General features: G+C 36.6%; 13 protein-coding genes across 13 annotated transcripts; 5 read left to right on the top strand and 8 right to left on the bottom strand.

Annotated features, from left to right (window-relative positions):
• Positions 1-194: 194 nt before the first annotated feature.
• FDP41_002927 (uncharacterized protein) lies at positions 195-1,664 on the top strand (the record flags this gene model as incomplete). Its single annotated transcript, XM_044706175.1, has 1 exon — positions 195-1,664. One exon carries the CDS (start codon positions 195-197, stop codon positions 1,662-1,664), a length of 1,470 nt encoding a protein of 489 aa, XP_044562748.1.
• A 354-nt stretch (positions 1,665-2,018) lies between these two features.
• On the bottom strand, positions 2,019-3,619 carry FDP41_002926 (uncharacterized protein; the record flags this gene model as incomplete). Its single annotated transcript, XM_044706174.1, has 3 exons — positions 2,019-2,783; positions 2,889-3,245; positions 3,314-3,619. 3 exons carry the CDS (start codon positions 3,617-3,619, stop codon positions 2,019-2,021), a joined length of 1,428 nt encoding a protein of 475 aa, XP_044562747.1.
• Positions 3,620-3,845: 226 nt separating this feature from the next.
• FDP41_002925 (uncharacterized protein) lies at positions 3,846-4,656 on the bottom strand (the record flags this gene model as incomplete). The annotated part of the gene is made up of 2 exons (XM_044706173.1): positions 3,846-4,298; positions 4,438-4,656. The coding sequence occupies 2 exons, from the start codon at positions 4,654-4,656 to the stop codon at positions 3,846-3,848; spliced, it is 672 nt and encodes a 223-aa protein (XP_044562746.1).
• A 481-nt stretch (positions 4,657-5,137) lies between these two features.
• Positions 5,138-5,401, bottom strand: FDP41_002924 (uncharacterized protein; the record flags this gene model as incomplete). Its single annotated transcript, XM_044706172.1, has 1 exon — positions 5,138-5,401. One exon carries the CDS (start codon positions 5,399-5,401, stop codon positions 5,138-5,140), a length of 264 nt encoding a protein of 87 aa, XP_044562745.1.
• Positions 5,402-6,578: 1,177 nt separating this feature from the next.
• Positions 6,579-7,401, top strand: FDP41_002923 (uncharacterized protein; the record flags this gene model as incomplete). The annotated part of the gene is made up of 2 exons (XM_044706171.1): positions 6,579-7,182; positions 7,241-7,401. 2 exons carry the CDS (start codon positions 6,579-6,581, stop codon positions 7,399-7,401), a joined length of 765 nt encoding a protein of 254 aa, XP_044562744.1.
• A 102-nt stretch (positions 7,402-7,503) lies between these two features.
• Positions 7,504-8,542, bottom strand: FDP41_002922 (uncharacterized protein; the record flags this gene model as incomplete). Its single annotated transcript, XM_044706170.1, has 2 exons — positions 7,504-8,083; positions 8,181-8,542. The coding sequence occupies 2 exons, from the start codon at positions 8,540-8,542 to the stop codon at positions 7,504-7,506; spliced, it is 942 nt and encodes a 313-aa protein (XP_044562743.1).
• A 336-nt stretch (positions 8,543-8,878) lies between these two features.
• Positions 8,879-11,200, top strand: FDP41_002921 (uncharacterized protein; the record flags this gene model as incomplete). Its single annotated transcript, XM_044706169.1, has 7 exons — positions 8,879-9,193; positions 9,255-9,327; positions 9,419-9,542; positions 9,626-10,203; positions 10,261-10,390; positions 10,471-10,646; positions 10,713-11,200. The coding sequence occupies 7 exons, from the start codon at positions 8,879-8,881 to the stop codon at positions 11,198-11,200; spliced, it is 1,884 nt and encodes a 627-aa protein (XP_044562742.1).
• A 126-nt stretch (positions 11,201-11,326) lies between these two features.
• FDP41_002920 (uncharacterized protein) lies at positions 11,327-13,675 on the top strand (the record flags this gene model as incomplete). Its single annotated transcript, XM_044706168.1, has 5 exons — positions 11,327-11,751; positions 11,901-12,378; positions 12,456-12,543; positions 12,850-13,048; positions 13,237-13,675. The coding sequence occupies 5 exons, from the start codon at positions 11,327-11,329 to the stop codon at positions 13,673-13,675; spliced, it is 1,629 nt and encodes a 542-aa protein (XP_044562741.1).
• A 259-nt stretch (positions 13,676-13,934) lies between these two features.
• On the bottom strand, positions 13,935-14,428 carry FDP41_002919 (uncharacterized protein; the record flags this gene model as incomplete). Its single annotated transcript, XM_044706166.1, has 2 exons — positions 13,935-14,196; positions 14,304-14,428. 2 exons carry the CDS (start codon positions 14,426-14,428, stop codon positions 13,935-13,937), a joined length of 387 nt encoding a protein of 128 aa, XP_044562740.1.
• A 449-nt stretch (positions 14,429-14,877) lies between these two features.
• FDP41_002918 (uncharacterized protein) lies at positions 14,878-16,178 on the bottom strand (the record flags this gene model as incomplete). Its single annotated transcript, XM_044706165.1, has 2 exons — positions 14,878-15,850; positions 15,958-16,178. The coding sequence occupies 2 exons, from the start codon at positions 16,176-16,178 to the stop codon at positions 14,878-14,880; spliced, it is 1,194 nt and encodes a 397-aa protein (XP_044562739.1).
• A 471-nt stretch (positions 16,179-16,649) lies between these two features.
• FDP41_002917 (uncharacterized protein) lies at positions 16,650-17,812 on the bottom strand (the record flags this gene model as incomplete). Its single annotated transcript, XM_044706164.1, has 2 exons — positions 16,650-17,072; positions 17,225-17,812. 2 exons carry the CDS (start codon positions 17,810-17,812, stop codon positions 16,650-16,652), a joined length of 1,011 nt encoding a protein of 336 aa, XP_044562738.1.
• Positions 17,813-18,441: 629 nt separating this feature from the next.
• FDP41_002916 (uncharacterized protein) lies at positions 18,442-20,017 on the bottom strand (the record flags this gene model as incomplete). Its single annotated transcript, XM_044706163.1, has 6 exons — positions 18,442-18,530; positions 18,679-18,690; positions 18,811-19,188; positions 19,393-19,400; positions 19,457-19,565; positions 19,741-20,017. 6 exons carry the CDS (start codon positions 20,015-20,017, stop codon positions 18,442-18,444), a joined length of 873 nt encoding a protein of 290 aa, XP_044562737.1.
• A 370-nt stretch (positions 20,018-20,387) lies between these two features.
• FDP41_002915 (uncharacterized protein) lies at positions 20,388-20,975 on the top strand (the record flags this gene model as incomplete). The annotated part of the gene is made up of 1 exon (XM_044706162.1): positions 20,388-20,975. One exon carries the CDS (start codon positions 20,388-20,390, stop codon positions 20,973-20,975), a length of 588 nt encoding a protein of 195 aa, XP_044562736.1.
• Between the last annotated feature and the right edge of the window lie 66 nt (positions 20,976-21,041).

Raw genomic sequence — 21,041 nt, 5'->3', positions numbered from 1 at the left:
CATGCGTACATTCATCGAGCCATTCATGTTCAGGGACCACTTCTCCTCCTTCGACAAGCAATGTGAATAACCAAACCAGCCGATATAACAATCAAAACCTCTCCACTCAATATTGTCATTCTTCATCTCCTATTGGTGGCCGAGAAGAAACTTCTTCCTCGAACACCACCAATATGACCATCTCTTTCCAGGCGATGGAAGGCAGCTGCTCTTCCTGTACCACCGCGGTGGTTTCAACGCCAACGAGTAGTGCTTTGGAAAGTCACAATGTTGGAAGTGACTCCATACATGTGATTGAGGAATTGACCAAATTACTCAAATTGGAAAAAGAAAGAAATAGGCTCTTAATGTTAGAACAACAAATTTGGAAGCAAAAGGAACAACAACTCTCTCAAATTTTACACAATGACTTGGAAACTCTCAAAAACATCTCGGAAGCTAGTATTGGAAATTCAACTCCTTTCTCAACGACTTCAGGTCGCTCTTGTTTTAAACATGATTTTAAAGTTTCATCTCGAAGTGGTGATCAAACAGGTTCTTCCAAAGCCACGATCAACAACAGCACCACCACCAGCACCACCACTACTACTTCTGCCAACAAGTCAAACAATCACTCATTATTACCCATGACAAGTAGTAGTACCTCCACAGCTCCCTCACCTGGCACTACTTCCTCCCTGTCATCCACAATTGGTACACAACAATCTCTCCATACACCTCTTCCACCTCCCAAACCCATTCGATTGGTGACCAAGATGAAGCAGGCGTTAGCATCGAATCACTTGGGAGAGGATCAATTGTTGGAACATGTTAGAGAGTTTGTGAGTTTGGAGAAGGAATTTGCATTGGTATTGAAATGTTTGAATCGATATTTTCTTCCACTCATTCATGAATGTTTCAGGAAGAGAGAGATTTCGTGTTTTCCCAATTTGTTGGCCTTGGATCATTTGTTAGTCATTATGAAATTGAATGCTCAAATTTATCAAGAATTTGACAACTTTTTGAATCATCCTCACCAACAACAAGAAAACAAATCTCTCAATTTACAACAAATGAATGAGACTCCAACAACATGTCATTCATCCTCAAACAACCCTTCCAATAGTTTGTATGAACAGTTTTTGAGTGTTCTGTCCAATCATGTTCACAAATTGAGAATTTTTAAAAATTACGCTGAGCATCTTCCTTCCTTGTTACAAATCCTAAAGAAGGAATTGAAGAGTAACGAAGAATTTCAAGAATATGTGAGACGAAGTGAGAAGCACTTGTACTCACTCAAGGGTTCTCTGTGGCGAGTGGATGCCTTTTTTAAATTTCCCTTAGAGTATATTGAAAGGGCAGTCCAAATTTTGCAGAATTTAAAGCAAGCGGCAGAGAAAAGCTCCTCCTTAGATATGGAGATTCTTTCGATGGTGATTGAGAAGTTTTCCAAAATTCAAGAATACATTCGCTCCTCGACTCATCCAAAAATTGATTTATCTCAAATGACAGAAATTGCAGAATCTTTAGAGATGATTGGGTTGGTGACTGCCAAGAGGTATCTGATAAAGAGTTGTCTTGCGGAGAAGATGAGAGAGAGTGGAGCTGTGACTCCATGTCGATTATTTCTCTTCAATGATATGCTCATTATAAAATACACTCGAAAGTATCGATGGTTGTGGTAAGTAGATTTATAATTTTGAATAATTCGATCTTAATTCAAATGAATTCAACTCATATATGACAGTGTTAAAAAAGTAGTCTTTTATCTGGACGAAATTAATATACAACGGTTACCTCTTGTGTGTGTTAAAAATTATGAGTCGAACCCTTACTTACTAACTGTTATAAGAGGGAGTTTCGAACAAAAGCAATATAGCGTGACAATACGGTTTCGAGAAATGCAAGAGGTTTCAGAGTGGATGGACTTAATTCACGATTGCATTGACAAGGAGTGTACATCGATTATTATGAGCGAGCAAAATAAGTTAATTTGACCAAAATTGAAAAAATAAATATTGAGGCCTCTTTCAAGTTACCTAGTTATTGCTATTACTGGAAGAAGCAGTTGTTGTCGTGCCTTGAGAAACAATATTCTTTTGGGCTTTTCCTAATTCAACTGTTCGTGCTCGTTGAGCAAACCCAAGGGAGCACAGCGTTTCTGGGCAGCTTTCAACCGTTGGGCTAACATTCACGAACATGAGCATCTTGGAATTTCCGCCTAGTGAATCTTGAAGCAGGGAAGTAAGCTTAGAATTTCTGTATGGAATGTGGCTCTTCTTTGATGAAAGAGATGAAATAACGTCTCCCAAAGCGCTCAAACTCTTGTTGATGTTTTGAGCCTCCTTCAACCGGTCACCTTTAACATCAGTTCTCTTTAGTCTTTCACTTCCAGCCAAATCAATCAAGTGGAGCTTTCCAGACAGTTTTTGCTGAGTATAGAGATTCACTCCTTCAACAAAAACGCTGACGATGCAATGAGATCTGGAACTATGAGCATTGATGTTGTTATTACCAGTCGCTCTGTTTTCATAACCTTGAGAGAGCACTTTCCTTACGTCATCTGAGGAGTTAACTTTTATCCTAGTCAGGCCTGGAATAGTCACCTTGTTGCTGAGCATAATTTCAAGCTTGGTCTTATCCTTTGTGAGCAGATCATGAAGGTTTTCGTTATAAATTTCCATAACCGCTACTTCAACTTCATAATTATATTCCCCTTTTCTCTCTTTAATCATAAAGAATACCTCATCTAGAGTGTTGTAATTGACTCCTCGATTGTTGGGAGGGCCTTCCATGGTAAAAGTCTAGTATATGTAAACAGTTCAAAAATGATTTCATAATTGGAGTAGTTATTCAGAAGTTTTTGCATTTAGATCGCTAACTATGCAATTCATTATTCGAGAACATACCTTACCAGAACCGGTTTGTCCATAGGCAAATATACAAACATTATATCCATCCAAAATAGAAGTTGCCAAAGGTTTGACATCTTCAAATACTTGAGCTTGTGTGGAATCTGTTCCGAATACACTATCAAACTCGAATTTGTATGACTTTTTAGCCTCCTTGTCATAGATTTTCACCTCCTTGTCGTCAATACATTCAATGCAATTTTCAGTTTGCCCATCTTCAGGAAGTAATGGCCTCACTCTCAAGTTGACTCTAATATTACCTTTCAGGTCTTGAAGTTGATTGTACAGCAATCGCCTTTCTTTGAGTTCCTTCTTGTATTTTTCTTCAAGATCCTTATAACCATCCATGAGCTTCTTGAGCGCTGTTGAGGATATTTTGTGGAGTGAGGCAAGAAATTCTTTTGCATTTCTTGAGCCTCAACCTTGAGGTAATCATTTTCCAGTTTAACTGCTTGAATTTGTTTTTTCATTCTCACTATCTTCAATTGAGCATGTTTCAAGGAGCCCTCCTTTTGTTCCTTTAGCTTGTCTGCAGCCTCTTTCAACTCTTTCGAGTGCTTTTGCTTCATATCGGCAATGCTCTTGTCCAAAGTGACAACCTTTTCTTCGAGTTGCGAATTCTTTTGTTTCAGTTTTTCGATTGTTTTTTGCATTTCAGAGTTAGCTGAGTTTTGTTTTTCCGATTCCTTTGCCTTTTTTTCTGCTTGTTTCTCGAGCTCCTTCTCCATCTCTTTTTTCTTTTTTTCAAGCTCTTGTTCTGATTCTCTTTGTTTCTTTTCATATTCTTTTTCCAGTTCTTTTTTCTTTTTTTCAAAGTCTCGCTCGAGCTCTTTTTGTTTCTTTTCTAGGTCTATGGATTGACTTCCGACAGCATTTGCGCCTCGTGGTGTTGTTCTTGGAGTGGTCACTTTTCTCGCTTCCTCCACTTCGGCTTTGGCTTTTGAAAGTTCTTCCTTAAGTTTTTGAATTTCTTCTGCTTGTCTGGTTTTTGTTTTTTTGGTCTTCTAATTGTTTTTGGAGAGCCTCTTGCAATTCTTTCTTTTTCTTTTCATAGGCCTCTTCGGTGACAAATTTTCCAGTCGCATTTTGCATATTGCCTGTAGTGACCTGTTGTTGTTGAGAAGGAAGAGGAGGTTGTGTTTTTAACGAAGCAGTAGAGGATTGTTTTGTGAGCGTGGTGTTGGGGTTTTCTTGCTCATCTTCTGATGACATTAAGATATCGTCGTCATCGTCGTCTTCGGAAAGTAAGTCGTCAAGATCCAAGCCACCCAAACCTAATTGACTGGCAATTTGTTTTCTTTTTTGTAATTGTTCTTCCTTTGATTTTTTACTCTTATTCGGATCATAAGAGACAGGTTTTTGGAACGTTTTTTCCTTAGGTCTTGGACTTTCTTCCGCAATATCTTGCTGCAGGTATTGTTTTGATAGAAAAAAAAAGAAGACGCCAAATTCAGCAACAACAAAGTAATTATTTGTTGTTTCAGAAATTTCATCATCAAAATGAAGATAATGAGCGACTGCATTTGGTGGTTTCATCTCAACTTACCACTCTCCTCACATAATTTGCTGGAAACAATCCTACTTCTCCATTTGCTCTCTCTCCGATCCACCAATTACTTTCATGAGTCTCAATGACCTTCACCTTTTCATATTGAGTAAGGGTTAAATGTTGCTTATCGGACGGAAAGAAGTTGTACAACACCTCAACCACAAATTTTGGTGTTCTTCCTGCAAAGCTTGATGCATCGTTGGGATTTATCATCATTATCTCGTTTGCGTTGTGGTTCCTTCTTCTTCCGAGAGAGAGAAAATAATTATATTTCAGATGCCCTTGAGCTTGACTCGAGATATTTGTTTTTTGTTGGGAACTCTTAATCAAGGATTCCCGCCACTCCTGTTCGTTACTCGAATTTGTAAGAAGAAAATGGAGGGAAGGGTTGTTCCACATCAACATCGCGTTGCATCATCAGGACTTTGGTGATGGGTGTTGTTGGTTCTTCATAACGATAACACATTATTCGGAATGATGAGAGATACCGCAGTAGAGAAATGCCTCTGATCAACTTTTGTATGGTTGTATTAATTTAATCATGCCAATACATGGAGTTTCAATGTTTAAATATCAATATACCGATAATAATCATTCAGAGTGATCGGCTGATGATAATTTATTTTAACGAGATAATTTTTGTAATCCTATTGCTGATGATAGCTGCATATCATCGGATTTTAGAAATCATACAAATCTAATCCAACATTTGATATTTAAATTCTTCAAAATTGATGAGTCCATCTTCATCCCAATCGGCTTGTTTGATCATTTCCTCAATGTCTTCATTACTCATAATTTCATCCATACTTTTCATCAAATCTTTCAATTCATTCTTATCCAATCTTCCATCGTGATTGGAATCGAATTTATCAAAAAGAGTTTTCAGTGTTTGAATTTCTTCACTTGAGGCTCGTTGCTCTTTCTGTTGTAGCTCTCTTCTCTTTTGTTCTTGTGACATTTTTTGTTTTTGTTGAAATGTCAACGTTTTTTGGGGTTGTGTCTATCAATATTTATCATCCGACCCAAACAATTTGGATATTCGCTCCATTTCTCATGATGTCAAAGTGTTTGATGAACACTCCAATGGGTGTTGGTTTATTTGTTGTCAACAAATGACACACAACGTTTCTGAATAATGTGTCATATGCAATTATTATTAATACAATACAAGAGAGATAGGTTCCACCAGGAAAAGATGCTCTAAAACTTTTCCATCTGTTTGACAAACTAGATCATTTGATTACACAAAAAGAAATGCTTGCCAATGTCTCATATAATAATTGCATTTAATACCTACCTCCTCAAAGTCAATTCTACCATCTCCATCCATATCGGCATCTGTTGAAAAAGATCAGTAACGAATGGTGGTGACATTATGAGCTCGGAATGATGATTTCGAAATAAATTCAGTCCAAAATACGTACCTTTCATCATTTGATCGACATCATTTTCTGTGATCTTTCCATCAGTGAGTTCTTTCATGACAGTGAATAATTCAAGCCGATCGATCGTTCCACTTTTATCTGAATCAATCTTTTCAAACATATTTCTGTAAATATTAATATCTTGTTCCGACAGTTTTTTGGACTTGCCAAATTAATTGTTATCAAAAAACACAAAGTTTGTGATGATCATCGTGTCACTCAACAACATTTGACATTCAGAGTTGCATATTTACCATTTGTTGATTTTTTGAAAAAATAAAAAAAATTTCTAAAATGAACGACAAGTCCATGTATGCAAGGTAGGTGTCACATCGGATTCCTTCTCGAATCGAGACAGATGCCAACCATCAAACAATGACAGAAAATTTTCTGTAATATTTCTGTGTGTCATAGCTTTTGTCACTTCATTCTTGATGATTGCCAATTATCGGTCAACCATGACACGAAATGTTGATTTACTCAATAATTTCCCGTCTTCAATTCCTTGTGATAATGATGACGATGAAAATAATTCAATCTTGAAGAAGAGAAAAATAGAATTGCTGTGCTATGGACTGGAGATATACGATGGTTTGGTGGAGGTATGTTTGCAATCACCGTACAATTTACTCTCAATATTGAGAAACAATCGGAATTGTTCCATAATTTCTTTCGGAAAATGTCTTTGATTGATGTTCAACACCACAACCCATGTGTGCCACTGAAGCATTTAATTTCATGAGAAATTGGTTTCTTGCACACAACGAATTTCCAGATTTATTTATTAACATGTTCTATAGGCATCATGGAGAAAAAGATTATTTTGAACAAATTCAACCTTTCCTAAAACACCTCGTCAAGGCCAACCTTGAAAAATATGACCAAGAGGAAATCATGAAACGACTGGAACATCAATATCCGAATTTTTCTGTGTTTTTAGAGGAATGCAAGAAATACGCCTCACACGATTCTTGCAGTCATTGGTTTTATTCCAGGTCGCAAATTAGAGAGGCTTTTTCGTATATGGAACAACATGATTCTAAAATGGTTGCCAAAAACAACTTGACAACAACCTCCTATTATGACATTGTATTTCGATTAAGCCCTGAAGTCATGCTTGAAACACGAATTGACTTGGTCAATTTCACAATGGATCCTAACACTTTTTATACCTCACAACTGTACTCTGGAGAAGGAGTCAATGATGAGATTGGTTTTGGATCTATAAAAGTCATGAGGACATACTCCTCACTCTTGCTGAAGGCAGAAAAGTTGGCAAGTATTACCTTGGGATTTCATCCGCAACTTTATTTAAGTAAGTATATGGCATTGCAAATGAAGGAATGCATTCATTCCAAATATTTTTGTTACAGAGAACCATTTGTTGGAGAAGCGTGATGTGAAACTTCTTCCAATTGGATACAGACGTCTTAGAGGTCTTGAATTTGCACACCACGGATCTGAGATTAGAGAACCTTTTGATGACCTAATAGTGATGAACGACATTGGTCAACCACAGCCTTCTACAAACTAGTGATTGTGAATTGAAAGTGCCTTCTTCGCTAAAAGTACGCAATGATTAATTTATTAGTCACAATTTTTGAGCTGAGCTATATATTTGAAATTTAATTCACTTCTATTCTTTCATTTGGAAATTTGGATCCAACAACTTGAGTTTGTCTCTAAGTTCCTTGAGCTCTTCATTCTTATTCTTTACAATGGTCATCATGTTTTGGAATTGGGAAGTTTGATTGACTTTGAGGGTGAGCTCATTTTGGGCAGTGACAAGATCCTTTTTGATGGCCTCCTTTTCATGTTCTAATTGTAATACTTTTTGTTCATTTTGAGTGGCTTTCAGTTGTGTTTTTTCAAGTTCTTCATTTTGAGATTTGATAATAGAATTTAAGTGGGCAACCTTATTTCTTAACTCTTCAAGCTCCTTCTCGTCATTTGGATCATGAGCGCCTTGTAACTTGTTTTTCAACTTTTTGAGCTCGTCACTGACAGCGTTGTATTGATTTGTAATTTCTGTCTTCTCTTGCATCATTTCCTTGTATGACTTTTGAAGAGTTGTCAATTGCTCTCTCATGGAATCATTTTCTTTTTTCAATTTGAGAATATCTTCTGAATTTGTTTTGAGCGATGGAAGTTTGTTTCCTCCCACACTCTTTGGAAACATGTTATTTTCCATTTTGGCAATTTCTTGTAAAGTTTCTCTGTGAATCCGAGGTTCATGCAAATGTTGATTACATACAACAGCAATCAAGGAATAGATTGGAGTTGGAAAAAAGAGCATACTCAGCAAGTACTTACTCATTCTCAATACTTGAAATATCCACCTTCAATTTGAAACCAGCCTCATCGGCTTCCTTAAAAACTTGTCTCAATAATTCCAGAGAGGTATGATTGGAGTATTGAGTCTCGGACTTGATTGTTGACTTGAGAACAGTCTCCAAAGCATCAATAATGTTCTTCACTTCCAACAAACTGTATTGATTATCGAGTAATCGACTGTCCTTTACTTCCTGAATGACCTTGGACACCTCTCTCAAGTGCAGCTCGGTTTTATGATGGGTAAATTTGAGGTAACTTTCCACGACATGTTTATAATGATCGGAAAGACCCTGTAATAACACTTCTTCGACGTTGGATGCCATGGATGGATTTGATTGCATTTTGTATATTGATAAATGATAATTGATGATAGAGTTTCTCAGCAAGGCTCGGGTTTATGAATTGCAGCAGAAGCTCAAATGATGAATCTCTGTTTATAAAAGGCGGGAAGAGACGAGCGCTGTTGTTTTTTTTTTTTCTTGCAATCGGCGCACCAGAGAGAGCTTTGATTCGATGTGATGATGAGTCGGAAGGAACACAAGGCAATGATCACGCGTATACAACAACATTGATAAAGGAAAAGAGGAACTTGCTTTCAACTTTAAGCAATCACCATGATCTAAATTGTAAATCGCAGTGGCGGGATCGATCCCAGACCCCCAAAAAAAATTTCTTAAATGACCGAACAACGATCCGCGAGTTCCTTATCAAAAACCTCGACCACCACGAGTAAGAGCACTCATTCAAAAGTATCAACCTCCAATCCTAATGTTGCTGCCACCTCAACATTAACTTCGAGGCCAAACTCGAGAAATAATGAAACCGAGCACGGGCATCGGGAAGAGAAAAAGACAGAAGGGGAGCAAGTCATTTCTGAAGAGAAGAATCATCATGCTGATGATGATCAAAAAGCATCACTGACCATTCAGAATGAAAGATCGGGAGAGAGCTATTCCACTTTGAAGACCTTTCTATCGAAATTGAGGTCCTCTGTTCTCATCGATTATTCCGAAGAAAAAAAATAGAGTGTCCTTCAGGAATCAATTCTTTCAGCATGCAAAGGAAGTGTATAAAAAATTGAATTTACAAGACGAAGAGATTATTCCAAGATTGGAGAAATTAGATAGTACGTTTCGGATCATATTTTTACTGAAGGAAGGAATTGATTTTAATATATTGAAAAATTAATTTTAATTTTTAATATTTAAATCTGAAAGATGAAGGAAATTGGAGTTCAAACGCAGCATATACCATTAAAGCTGACATGTTTGGCTCTATTGAGTACAATATCAAAAAACAACTGGAAGCAAGCAAAGCACTGCGAGAGCCAAAACCAATTGAGTAAGTAGTCATGTTGACAAATGATATTATTTATGAAGTGATGTGTGTCTGTTTAAACAAATATGATTTTCTGCTCAATGAAGCGAATTACTATTTAACGTAGCAACCACAGTATCAAGAGATTTTTCGTTGAGCTCAATATGCTCGAAATATTTTCGAGATATTAATTTGTCTTCCTGTAAAATTACTGAGATCGATTCCGAGTTTGTAAATTATTGCAAGTTTCTAGAAATACTAAGTCTGTCATTCAATAAGATTGACTCAATCAAATTCCTTCCGCAGCAATTGTATGGCCTCAATGCATATTCGAACTCCATTTCAAAAGTTGTTCCCTTAAAAACGTTTCCAAACATTGTTCATCTCGGTCTGGGCTACAATAGATTAAATAATTTAGAGTTTATTGAGGAATGTCCATACTTGGCTTCTCTGGATGTTAGTTTTAACGATTTAACAAGTTTGGAAAAATCAATTCAATCGCTGACCAAAGTTCCGAATTTGAAAACTCTAAATTTGCAAGGAAACTGCTTTTGCATGCTCGAGCATTATAGAGGAGCGGTGTTCTCATCTTTACCAAAGATTGAAACACTAGATAACGAAAATTTTACAGAGGAGACCAGGAAAAGATATATTGACTTATTTCACGGTTTCTCAAACGAAAAGAGTAAGTGGGAGTCATTTGATTTTTATCTAATTAACATGTCATGACAATATTCGGTAGAAACAAAACTTGTTGTGACATTAGCATCATTGAGTGGAGTTAATTTTGATGAAGAAATCAAATTAATTGAAGATGAAAATGCCTCTGCCAACGATAAGAATGGAAAGAAAACGCCCATCAAAAGAATACCGTCCGCGAGTAAAAGAAAGCTCCAAACGCCAAGAAACCCAGTGAAATTACATTTTTCAAGAGTATTTATTACATTGTAAGGTTTTCTTGGCCCAAAGAGGACGAAAAAGATGAAACCGCCTTTATTGAAAGTAGTCCTGTCTATTTACCTGATCCTGATCCAAAAACAAACTCGAGGATTGTGTCCATTGATTTTAAGGATACCTTTGAATTTCATATTTCTGAAAAATCTCTTGGAGTGAAGCATCATATTGAGAGTAAGTATTTTTTAGGGACTGTTCATTCTAAGAGCAATTTATCTGTTACTTGTTAATAACATAAAGAACCCATAAGCTTTTACGTATATCGAATTGTTGCCAATATTCAAGATGACGATGATTCCAACAAGATTGAGTTATCGAGAGATTTGCTTGGAATTTTATTTGCAAATTTCAACATCTTATGGGAAAGAGGGTTTACACTACCTGTTCCAATACCTGAAGATGATGACTCTGCCAAGTCAGGAGACGAGCTCAAAGCACTCATGAAAAACTCATTAGAAGAACGTCATAACCTTCAAAACGATATCAGTACATCATCTTTGTCAAACCTAACGATGGGAGTCTCAATCACACAACCTAATGAGATTTGGGAGAGTTATGAAAAGACTGGAAAGATCCAAAGAAGAGAAAACAAGCTGCTAAAACTGCCAACAACAAGAAACCACCCTCGAGAAAGTAACACGATTATGATATGTTTCAATACCTTTAATCAATTAGAGCTACATTCTTATTCGGAACTTTTCAGAAACAAAGATTATAATGGACATTAAACACTCCGTCGTTCATACGTCCACGTCAGCACCGAAACACTTTGAATTTCTGTGTTTTTCATGAGCTCTTTAGTTTTTGGAATCAAATTCATCAACATTTCAGATTAAAATCATCATTTTTAAAAAATGTCACAAACCAAGTCACTTGTCAATCGAGTTCTACCGATCCTCATGTTCCTCCTCTTCTTCATCATCATTCATTCCACCAACGTCATTACATGCGCTGCCATTGATGATGAGGTCATTGTCAAAGCGCCCATAGGAACCTATCAAGGATTTATTTCACAATTTCCAGAATACAAAGCCACAGCAAGAGCATTCACAGGCATTCGTTATGCAAAAGCTCCAGTGAACTCTCTCCGATGGAAACCCACACAACCATTGGATGCTTTTTCAGGAATTTACAATGCAACGATCGAAACACCTGGATGTCCACAACGATGTGAATTACCACCTCACACATGTCCCAAGACACAGAGTGAAGATTGTTTGTTTTTGGATTTATATACGCCACGATTAGGAGCCATGAAAAAGAATGAATTGTTACCTGTGTATGTGTTTTCCCCTGGTGGTCATTTTGAGGTGAGTGGTTGGTGAATGGTTTGTTTTTGGAAATTAAGATTTTGTTTTTCTTGAATTGGATAAATTTGTTAATTTCTAAATTTGGAAAATCGAACTGCATACGTAACACTCAACGCAGCAAGGAAGTAAGTAATCGATCCTATCAAACATTATATTCAGGTGAAATTCTTATTGAAATTTCATCATCTTCTCAAATTGATCATGCAGCTCCAAACTCCATTCTCTACGATGGTACCTTCATTGCCAACAAGACTTCCATCATCATGATCATTGCTGGTTATCGATTAGGAGCATTAGGTTGGCTCGCTAATTCAAAAGCTCAAATGTCTGGAAATTATGGATTTATGGATCAATTAACAGTTCTAAAATGGGTGCAAAACAATATTGCTGCTTTTGGTGGAGATCCAAAAAGAGTGACCATTGGCGGTCAATCTGCTGGAGCTACATCAACGACTGCTCATTTAATTAGTCCAGCAAGTAAGGGACTTTTCCATCAAGTGATTGTAGAAAGTAATCCATTAGTGTTGCCCATGAGATTGATGGACGATGTGACGATTAATTTGGCAACTCCTTTTGCCAAACAAGCGAATTGTGATGTGAGTGATTTTGAATGTTTTCAAAAATTGTCGATTGATTCGATTTTGGAAGCTCAATATTTTTGGACACTTATAAGAACTTGTCAATTCCTTTGGAGACATTTTTACCTTGGGCTCCTACTGTAGCAAGTTTTGACAAGTTGATTCCTTATCAAACCTTTGAGGGTAAGTGAATTTAATATTATTTAGGAATAATTGTAAAGTTTGTTTTTGAAAAATTTACCATATATAATTTGAACCATGTGTTATTTGTGAATGTCACATGTGAATCTCAATGTCACTCCTGAATTTATTCTTGAACACAAATCATGGTACTACATAACAGCTGTACAAAAAGGATATTATCACAAAGTTCCAATGATTTTTGGAAATGTGGCAGAAGAAGCTCTCATTTTCATTTATATGGGAAGTAAAAAAAGATGACTACATTGGAATATATGGCATTGTTATATGCTGTTTTTGGTATTGAAGATGGAGCAAGAGTGTTGAATTGGTATCGTCCTCTTCTCGATGGTGATAAACGCCCAGAATTGAGTATTATGGGAACTGATTATATATTCCTGTGTTCATTAAGAAATGTTCTCTCACAAATTACCACTCAAAATCCTGAATTACCAGTTTATAATTATATTTTTAATCATGTGTTGACTTTTGATGCTTGGGGACCAAAGTAAGTTGAAACGAATCATAGATTGTTCATTATTTAAAATATTGAAATCTATTTTGAAAACAACAAATGATTACCTTAATGAAACAAATAAGGTACACTTATTGTGTGGGACATGTTTGCCATGGAGCTGAATTGCCATTTGTTTTCCATTCGCTAGGTGTTCACACATTGCCTGACATGCACTTCAGTCCGGAAGAAGATATTCTCTCCATTTCCATGGTTAATTACTTTACCAATTTTGTGAAATATGGAAATCCAAACGGTAATTCAACTGCTGTGACATGGCCTCGATTTAGTGCCAACAATCGCCAAACTATGATGTTCCAAACACCATTCAATCAAATGGTCAAAGACTACAAGAAGGATTATTGTGATGAATGGGATTACATTGGTTACGATCATGGTTGGTTGAATCAACTCAAAAAAAGAATTAAGCATCCAAAATGGTGCGAGAATTGTTTTAATGAACAATTTCTTCGTCTTTTCTTAATTCGTTCACTTCCAACTCACCATTATCAACTTTTAATGAATCATTTCGACAATCAACTCCATCATTTTCTTCACACAAAGCAGGCAAGTGATGCTTTTGATGAAGTAAATAACACTTCATTTCTCCTTTACCTTTAACATAAACTGCTTCTCTTTCTACAAATTGATAACTTTCCCATACTCTTTCATAGGATGTCCTCGAAAGTTGAATTCTTCCTGGAACACCAGTACTTTCCATTCTTGAAGCTGTGTTGATGGTATCTCCCCACTAGTTCATGTGAAGAATAACATTTGAATGAGTCAACAACAACATGAAAGATCACACTTACCAAATCGTAGGCAAATTTCTTGTGACCGATCACTCCTCCAACACACTCTCCTGTGTGAATGCCAATTCTTAGATTAATCTTTTACCTTTGTCCTTATTAAAATTATGAAGAAAACCAAAAATGTCAATGGCAAACTTGACCATTCTTTCAGTGTGATCACTGGCTCTTGAAGCATGAGCACCAGCAACACAAAAATAAGCATCTCCAATGGTTTTAATCTTGTCAATATAATACTTTTCAGTGAGATGATCAAAATTGTGAACAATGTCATTGAGAAGAACAATCAATTCATTGGGTGACATGATACTACTCATGACAGTAAATCCAACCCTGTGGATGAATGAATATTTCAATGGTAATTTAAAGTTGTTAAATAATTCAATGACCAAATAAAATGTTTCTAATTAGGTTTCACCTTCCATATATATAAAGCTTACATGTCAGAAAAGAATACTGTCACATCATTAAATTTTTCACAAATGGAGGTTTCTCCTTGTTTGAGACGAATTGCCACAGGTAATGGAAGAATATTTAACAATAATTCTTCACTTTTTCTTCTCATCTGCAATCAGAGTGGTTTGTTTCTTTTCATTGGTGATATCTTTCACAAAACAAGCAATCTTTGTCTTTCGATTATAAAAACTCATTGATAAAGAAACGATTGCAGAGAATGTCTTTCGATTCTTTCTCGAACAAGTAATTTCAAAAGTTCAGAAAATGCATTTTTGGCAGCTGACATTTCTGAAATAATTTTCTGTAATCGTTGTGGTGAATTTTCTGGATGGCTCAATAAATAGATTTGGAATTTTGTGATTCAACACAAACTGTTTCAACTGATCGTTTTGGTCAATAATTTCCCAATGAAGGTAATTTAACATTCTCCTCAGATGATGTTCTTCATTCCAATACGCAGAAAGAGAGGAATAACTCCAAATCATACACACAGTACCAACGATCAAAAAGACACAAAAATGCACATACTCATGATCAGTTGTGGATGTTGTTCGCTTTTCACATAGGTAGAAATAAATTTAAAAAGTTTCTCAGAGAGTGAAACAGCCAAAAAGTAAATGTCATTAAAATATAAACGAAGAAACGAAGAGCTGTCTGTTGATCATAAAATCCATTGTAAAAGTAATGATTATATTCTGTGGAGGTATCAATGAATGAGGTCACTAATTTGTCCATTCCCAAACAATCATACTTGATGTGAGTAAGAGTGAGAGTGTCATTGAGTGAAATGTTGTTGTTGTTGACTGAATCATTCAGAGTAGTCGTGGTATTGGTGGTAGTAGTGTTCAACAATTTTTGACAAATGGTCAAAGAATTTCCCACCAACAGCGAATCAATTTCTGAACTCAGACCTTTCACCGGTGATTTGTAATTCGTTTCATTTCCTCCTACTACAATTTCTTTCCAACACAATATGCAATTTATAAGTTCCTCGGCATTGTCGTCTCGAACCACATTCCATGGGAGGAGCATGAGATTACTTTTTCGAACCATTTCCAATAATCGAAAAGTGACTCTCATGGAAGTTCTCATGACTGTATTGAGCAAATTAACAGTATTCATGGTGGATGATGTTTTGATGTCATTGGAATAGAATTCCATGAGAAGGCAAATGCTTGATGCAAAGACGAATAACATGGTCATGATGGTGAGAAGTGTGAAAACAATGGAAGGTGTAACACGAGAAGAATTTTCTCTGAAAGGATCAGTCATTTCTTTTTCCAATTGGTGATAGAATTTTCCTGTTTCATCTTTGGGAAGAGTGGTGAATTTTACAAGTTGGTTAAATTGTAACAAGTGATTGCGCATTATGACAATGAAAAATAAACAAAATATAAAATAGAGACCTAATAGTGAGCCACACACTCCAAATAAGATTTCCCCAATACGATTAATGTCACTCTTAGAACTTGCTATATAAGAAGTACAAAAGAAATCAAATGCTGTTGTCATTTCTCTTCTATTAAGGTAACTGTTGTGTCCAAGCAAAAGATTAGAATTAAGTATATCATTAACATTTGATAGTTTAAGAAATAGGTATTTCATACATCCCCAATAATTATTTCAAATACTACTTACAAGAAAAGAAGTGGATAATTGGCTCTCGTTTTGTTAAATGTCACAAAATCTTCATTGCTCATGACATGAGCAATGTCATCTCCCTGATTGAGAATATGATCCACAAAGGCACTGATAGACGTGGTCGCATTCTCATAGAGTGGGAGTACTGTCTCATCTTGTTGTTTGATAGGAATCAAAGTTGATCTCAATAAGGAAGTATCGTTTCGATATTTCAGCATGAGAGATTTGTACAGAGTGTCACATTCTTGAACAAGAATGGTGGAAGATCGGTTCAAATTTTCAATTTTTTCTTGGAACAATTCTCTGAAATCAATTCCTTAAATAATTCTTTGTGAAAATAAGTCATGGCCTGTTGCTTCTTTTGTAGAGATTGAAGGGTTTGTTTCAAATCGACATTGATCATTGAAAATTTTTCCACATTTGCCTCAATTTCCTTACTTCTCAATACAATAAAATAGGATTGCACAAGAGATGGATTATTCTTTTTGCGTGGAAAAGCATGGAGAGAGCCAATGAATGAGACGAGTACAATTCTTCTTGTGTTGAGTAAAAACTTGTTATAATAGCACTAATGAGAAGAAAATCCACATTTGTGATCGATTTGGAGGTGCCACATAATTTCAGAAATTGTAAAGCCCATTCCAGAGCATTGTCTTGCTTGGATGAAAAAGCATCACTGATGGAAAGTCTTAAAAGAGAATGAGCTTTCTCATGGATTTGTTTTCTTGAAAGGTGTTGTAAATTTGAATGGCAGAGTGTTTGTCTGTGAGATGATGAGTCATAAATCTTTTGACCGCATTTAACACTCCAAATCTCAAATACAATTCACAACTCAAAGTTCCCAAAACAAATCCCAAAGCTTGCAGAGCGATTGTGACTCCTGTGATGATTCCTCCCAACTGAGAAATGTATTCTTGTTGTTGCTCTTGTTGCTGAATGATATTTCTCATCAAAGCAGAGGCCATGATCGGTCCAAGGCATCCCAACGTTTTACCACACAAACATCCAAACACCAACGAATTGATAAAAGTCTTGTAATAAGGTAAACCATACAGAAAGTACACGGCAACCAAGAAACTCAAGAAACACTTCACAGCACTTGCTGAAATCGCCTGATTCACATGTAATAGAACATTTAACACCACACATGTTTGATTCAAAAGATGAATACACACTCCAACATTGGGGAAAACATTCCAAAGAGTGAGAGAGAAGTGCGTGTGGGAGGAACTGTCTCCTCCATCACTAAAACTCCCAAACTCACCAAGATCATGTTAAGAATTACACCCACACATCCAATCACAATGAATGCAGTATTGAGAGTAGAATTCATAGTGATGGAGGGAAAGTATTCATTCGAAATGGTATGAGAGGATGAAGAGGAGGAACTTGATGACATGGGCACACAATGAATCCACACCATCCAATTGGTAAACACGAGCATGAATAGAGAGAGTGGTTGAATAAGGATTCTTTTGATCTTGTCACAATACTTGTTTCCCCTACTGTGTAACAGATAGAAAACAGCATACATGAAGAGAGTGAATAATTCCAACGCTAGAAATACTGATGACAAGACAATAATGGTCATATACGAATAATGTTCCGCACCCAACGTAATGGGATAGAACATGACTCGATGAATCCATGAAGGAATGATTCCCCAGAGTGGTGGTTGAGCTAATGTTGCATTCTCCTCTTCATTCAGAGTGGATGGAATTGATGACAGAACCATACTCACATACAATACAAAGGCATTTCGAAACATGGACAAGAGAGTCGTTTGCCATGAAGTGACACTCGCTTGCTTTGAATTGACAGCAACAAGAAAGGAAAATATCTTGTCTTTCATTTGCTTTGAAATCTTCCACCACTGGATCCAATCGAATCAGATGATGCATTGCTTGTTCCAGTGAGTGCCAAACTTTCATTGGCGACCGATTTGGGAATGGCCAAGTGTGGTTGTAGCTGTGCGTTGGTGGGTGTTCCTGAGAGAGTGTCCGTGTCTACAAGATCTTCATTAGAGGGTGGTTTGAGTTGTGAGGTCATAGTATTGAGATTGTCGTGATGTTTTTTGATGTTGTTCGGTCATGATGATGATGTCTTTTGCAGTTAATACCTTCATGGATGTGCGAAATGGACAAACCAAGAATTTGGCACGCGTGAACCAATGACAAGTATGAGCTCCATTTTCGTACAAAACGACACCATGGGTTATCCATCTCTCATCACCAATTTGTTTAAGGCTCGAAATAATGGATATACTCCATCTTGAGATTTGTAAAAGGAGGAGATGTTAAAGACGAAATAATGCGTACACTTGAGGAGAGTCGCAACACGTTACAAAATGGTCATCGTTCTTGATTATAGCAATAATAATGCAATGATGGGCATTGATAAGCAGAAAGGAGAGATCATTACAATAATACAAGATTGTTCACTCTCTCTTGTCAATAAATAAGTGTGATGCATTGCTTTTATTTAAACAATTGGAACAGCAAAGGCACATTGAGTTTCAATGGCCAAGTTGTAGAATCTGGATGTTCCTCTTACAATACGGAAGAACCCACCTGTTGTAGTTTTTGTTATTGTAAATCATGATTCCAACACCGGCATTGAAAGGTAGTGAAATTTCGCCATTTAGGTAAACATTTACAAAAAATAAAAATACGAAAAAAGGTAAAATCCAAATAACAACAATCATAATGATTTGCATACCTTCACCCCATTCTGTCAACGTTGAAAGGTAGTGACCATCATTGTGCATTTTGAAAACATTTACAGTTTGGATAATTTGAAAGGTTAAAACATTATTAAAAATGATAACATAAAGAATAACGAATTGCATACCTGTTCCCCATGAGTTTCTAACAATCCAGTATTTCTTTCCGCCTTCCTCACCCCATCCTACAACAGAAATGATGTGATTAATCATTGGGAATACTTTGAACTCTTCAAAGATACCACCCTTATAGGCTTCCAAGGCGCTAGTAGCATCGATACCGCATGAGATTGGACCTCTAGCATAGATTTCACTCATCATTTCATGTTCTCCGTCAATGCTACCATATTCGCTCACTCTCCATCTGTTGTAATTTCTGATTGCGAAACATCCGGTTGAATTGCAAGTACCACATTCGGCGAATGCAGAACAATCCTGATCAACAGCCTTGTAGTTATTGCATGACTCGTCAGGAATGCCGTGATCGTGAGCATATTGATAAACGGCTGTTTAAAAGTTCAATATGTCCATGACAATGACCAGAGAAGGAAGAACAAGCATCAATGTGAAAAAATCAACCTTGAAAAAGTAAAACTACATACGAATATCATCACCACCCTCTAATGATTTACCGGGTTCAAATAAGATTGATTATTATTGATAGCATGTTGATGTGACGTTCGCTTGTCAAAAATTAGTCGTTTACATACCACAAGATCTATTAAAATTATTAAGATTATATTTCAACAAATGAACCGTCAAGTATACACTTACCCAGCATCACCACAAGCAATAACGTGCTGTACTGACAACAAGGCACGAGGGAATTGATTCTTTCTGGCAATGTTGATTCTATCAGCAAGAGCACTTGTAGAGCCGTGAGCTGTGGTGGGACAGCAACAAGTAATATATTCGAGCGAGAAAGATTTTTTCACAATAAGTCCGCCATCACATCATCATGAAATAGTTCAGCAATCGCAACAATTATTGATATATCATTCACAACATTGAACATCATCAATTCAATATTCATGTCTAAAACAACTACCAAAACTTACCCCAACAGCTACCACAATAAATTGGAATATGTTGATTTCTTCCGACAGACAAATAATTCACTCCAGCAATATTTCTCCAATCCCAAGAAGCAGGAAGATCTTCTGGTTTCAAATAGGTGTGAGGTTGTGCAGTCTTGATGTTATTACGAATAGCACTTTCCTTTCTCACGTAGCAAGGGTGCTTTTGGTGGAAGGAGAGTTGTTGTTGTTCCTCTCCGTAAACAAGAAGAGAAGCCTCGACAAGAACAATCAGCAAGACAAGCCAGAGATTTTTCATTTTTTAAAACTGATGATCTCAATAATGTTAGAACAGGGAAGATATTCAGTTTGTTGAATGTTGGAAGAGAGTATTATGCAGACAAGTACTGATTCGATCCAACCTTTATTATGATAATGATGAAAATCAATAATTATCTTGATTTGGAGAACCGAGAATGTTTTGGTTGATAATTTCCATCCAAACAAAAAAATCATCGCCACCAAAATCGCCGACCGAAGTAGGCCATTCACTTTGCACTCTCTCCGAACGAAACCTTTTGCTGGCACTCTCTCGAGCTCGATAGTGAATTCAATTTTGCTCCTCTGTTTTTGCTCGTGAGCTCCCGGTTGAAAAGAGCACAACAACAGCACAAACTGAACTAAAAAGAATGCTGCCCACCAATCAACAACAAAACCTGTCTTTGCTTTCATCATCATCACCAACAAACAACACAACAAACAATACTGCACATACGAACACTAATGGCAATACAAACAATAGCCTATGGAACAGCCTGCAAACGCTGATGAATCAAAGCGGAAATAACAGTAATAATCCCTTATTGCACCAGATGAATTATCTGATGGCAGCACAATCATCACTCCCTGGTACAGGAAATCAACAATTACTTAACAATTTATTACAAGGACAATCCATGATCAATAACAACACCAATTTCAACAACAACATCAACCAACAAGCTTTGAACCTTGTCGGTAGTATTTTGAATTTGGTAAATTCAGCATCCCCACAACAGCAGCAACAACAGGCTAGTAGCAACATCAATAACAACAACCAGTTGTATAGTAACAATGTCAATATGCCAACAACAACATCAGATCAAAACAATAACACATCATCATTATCAAACTCCTCTATTCTGTCTCCCCACAACAACAACGACTACCGTTTACTGCATCCTCAAATGGTTCGGCCGATCAAACTCTCCGTCCATTCCAGAGCCCTCAAATGTTGAATCAGTCAGCATTTGTGTTGTCGCCTCCATCATCAGCCACTTACTTCCATCCTATTACTTCCGTTC

Source organism: Naegleria fowleri (assembly GCF_008403515.1).
Source record: "Naegleria fowleri strain ATCC 30894 chromosome Unknown tig31, whole genome shotgun sequence".
Taxonomy (NCBI): domain Eukaryota; phylum Heterolobosea; class Eutetramitea; order Acrasida; family Naegleriidae; genus Naegleria; species Naegleria fowleri.
This window is presented reverse-complemented; position numbering and strand designations above follow the sequence as displayed.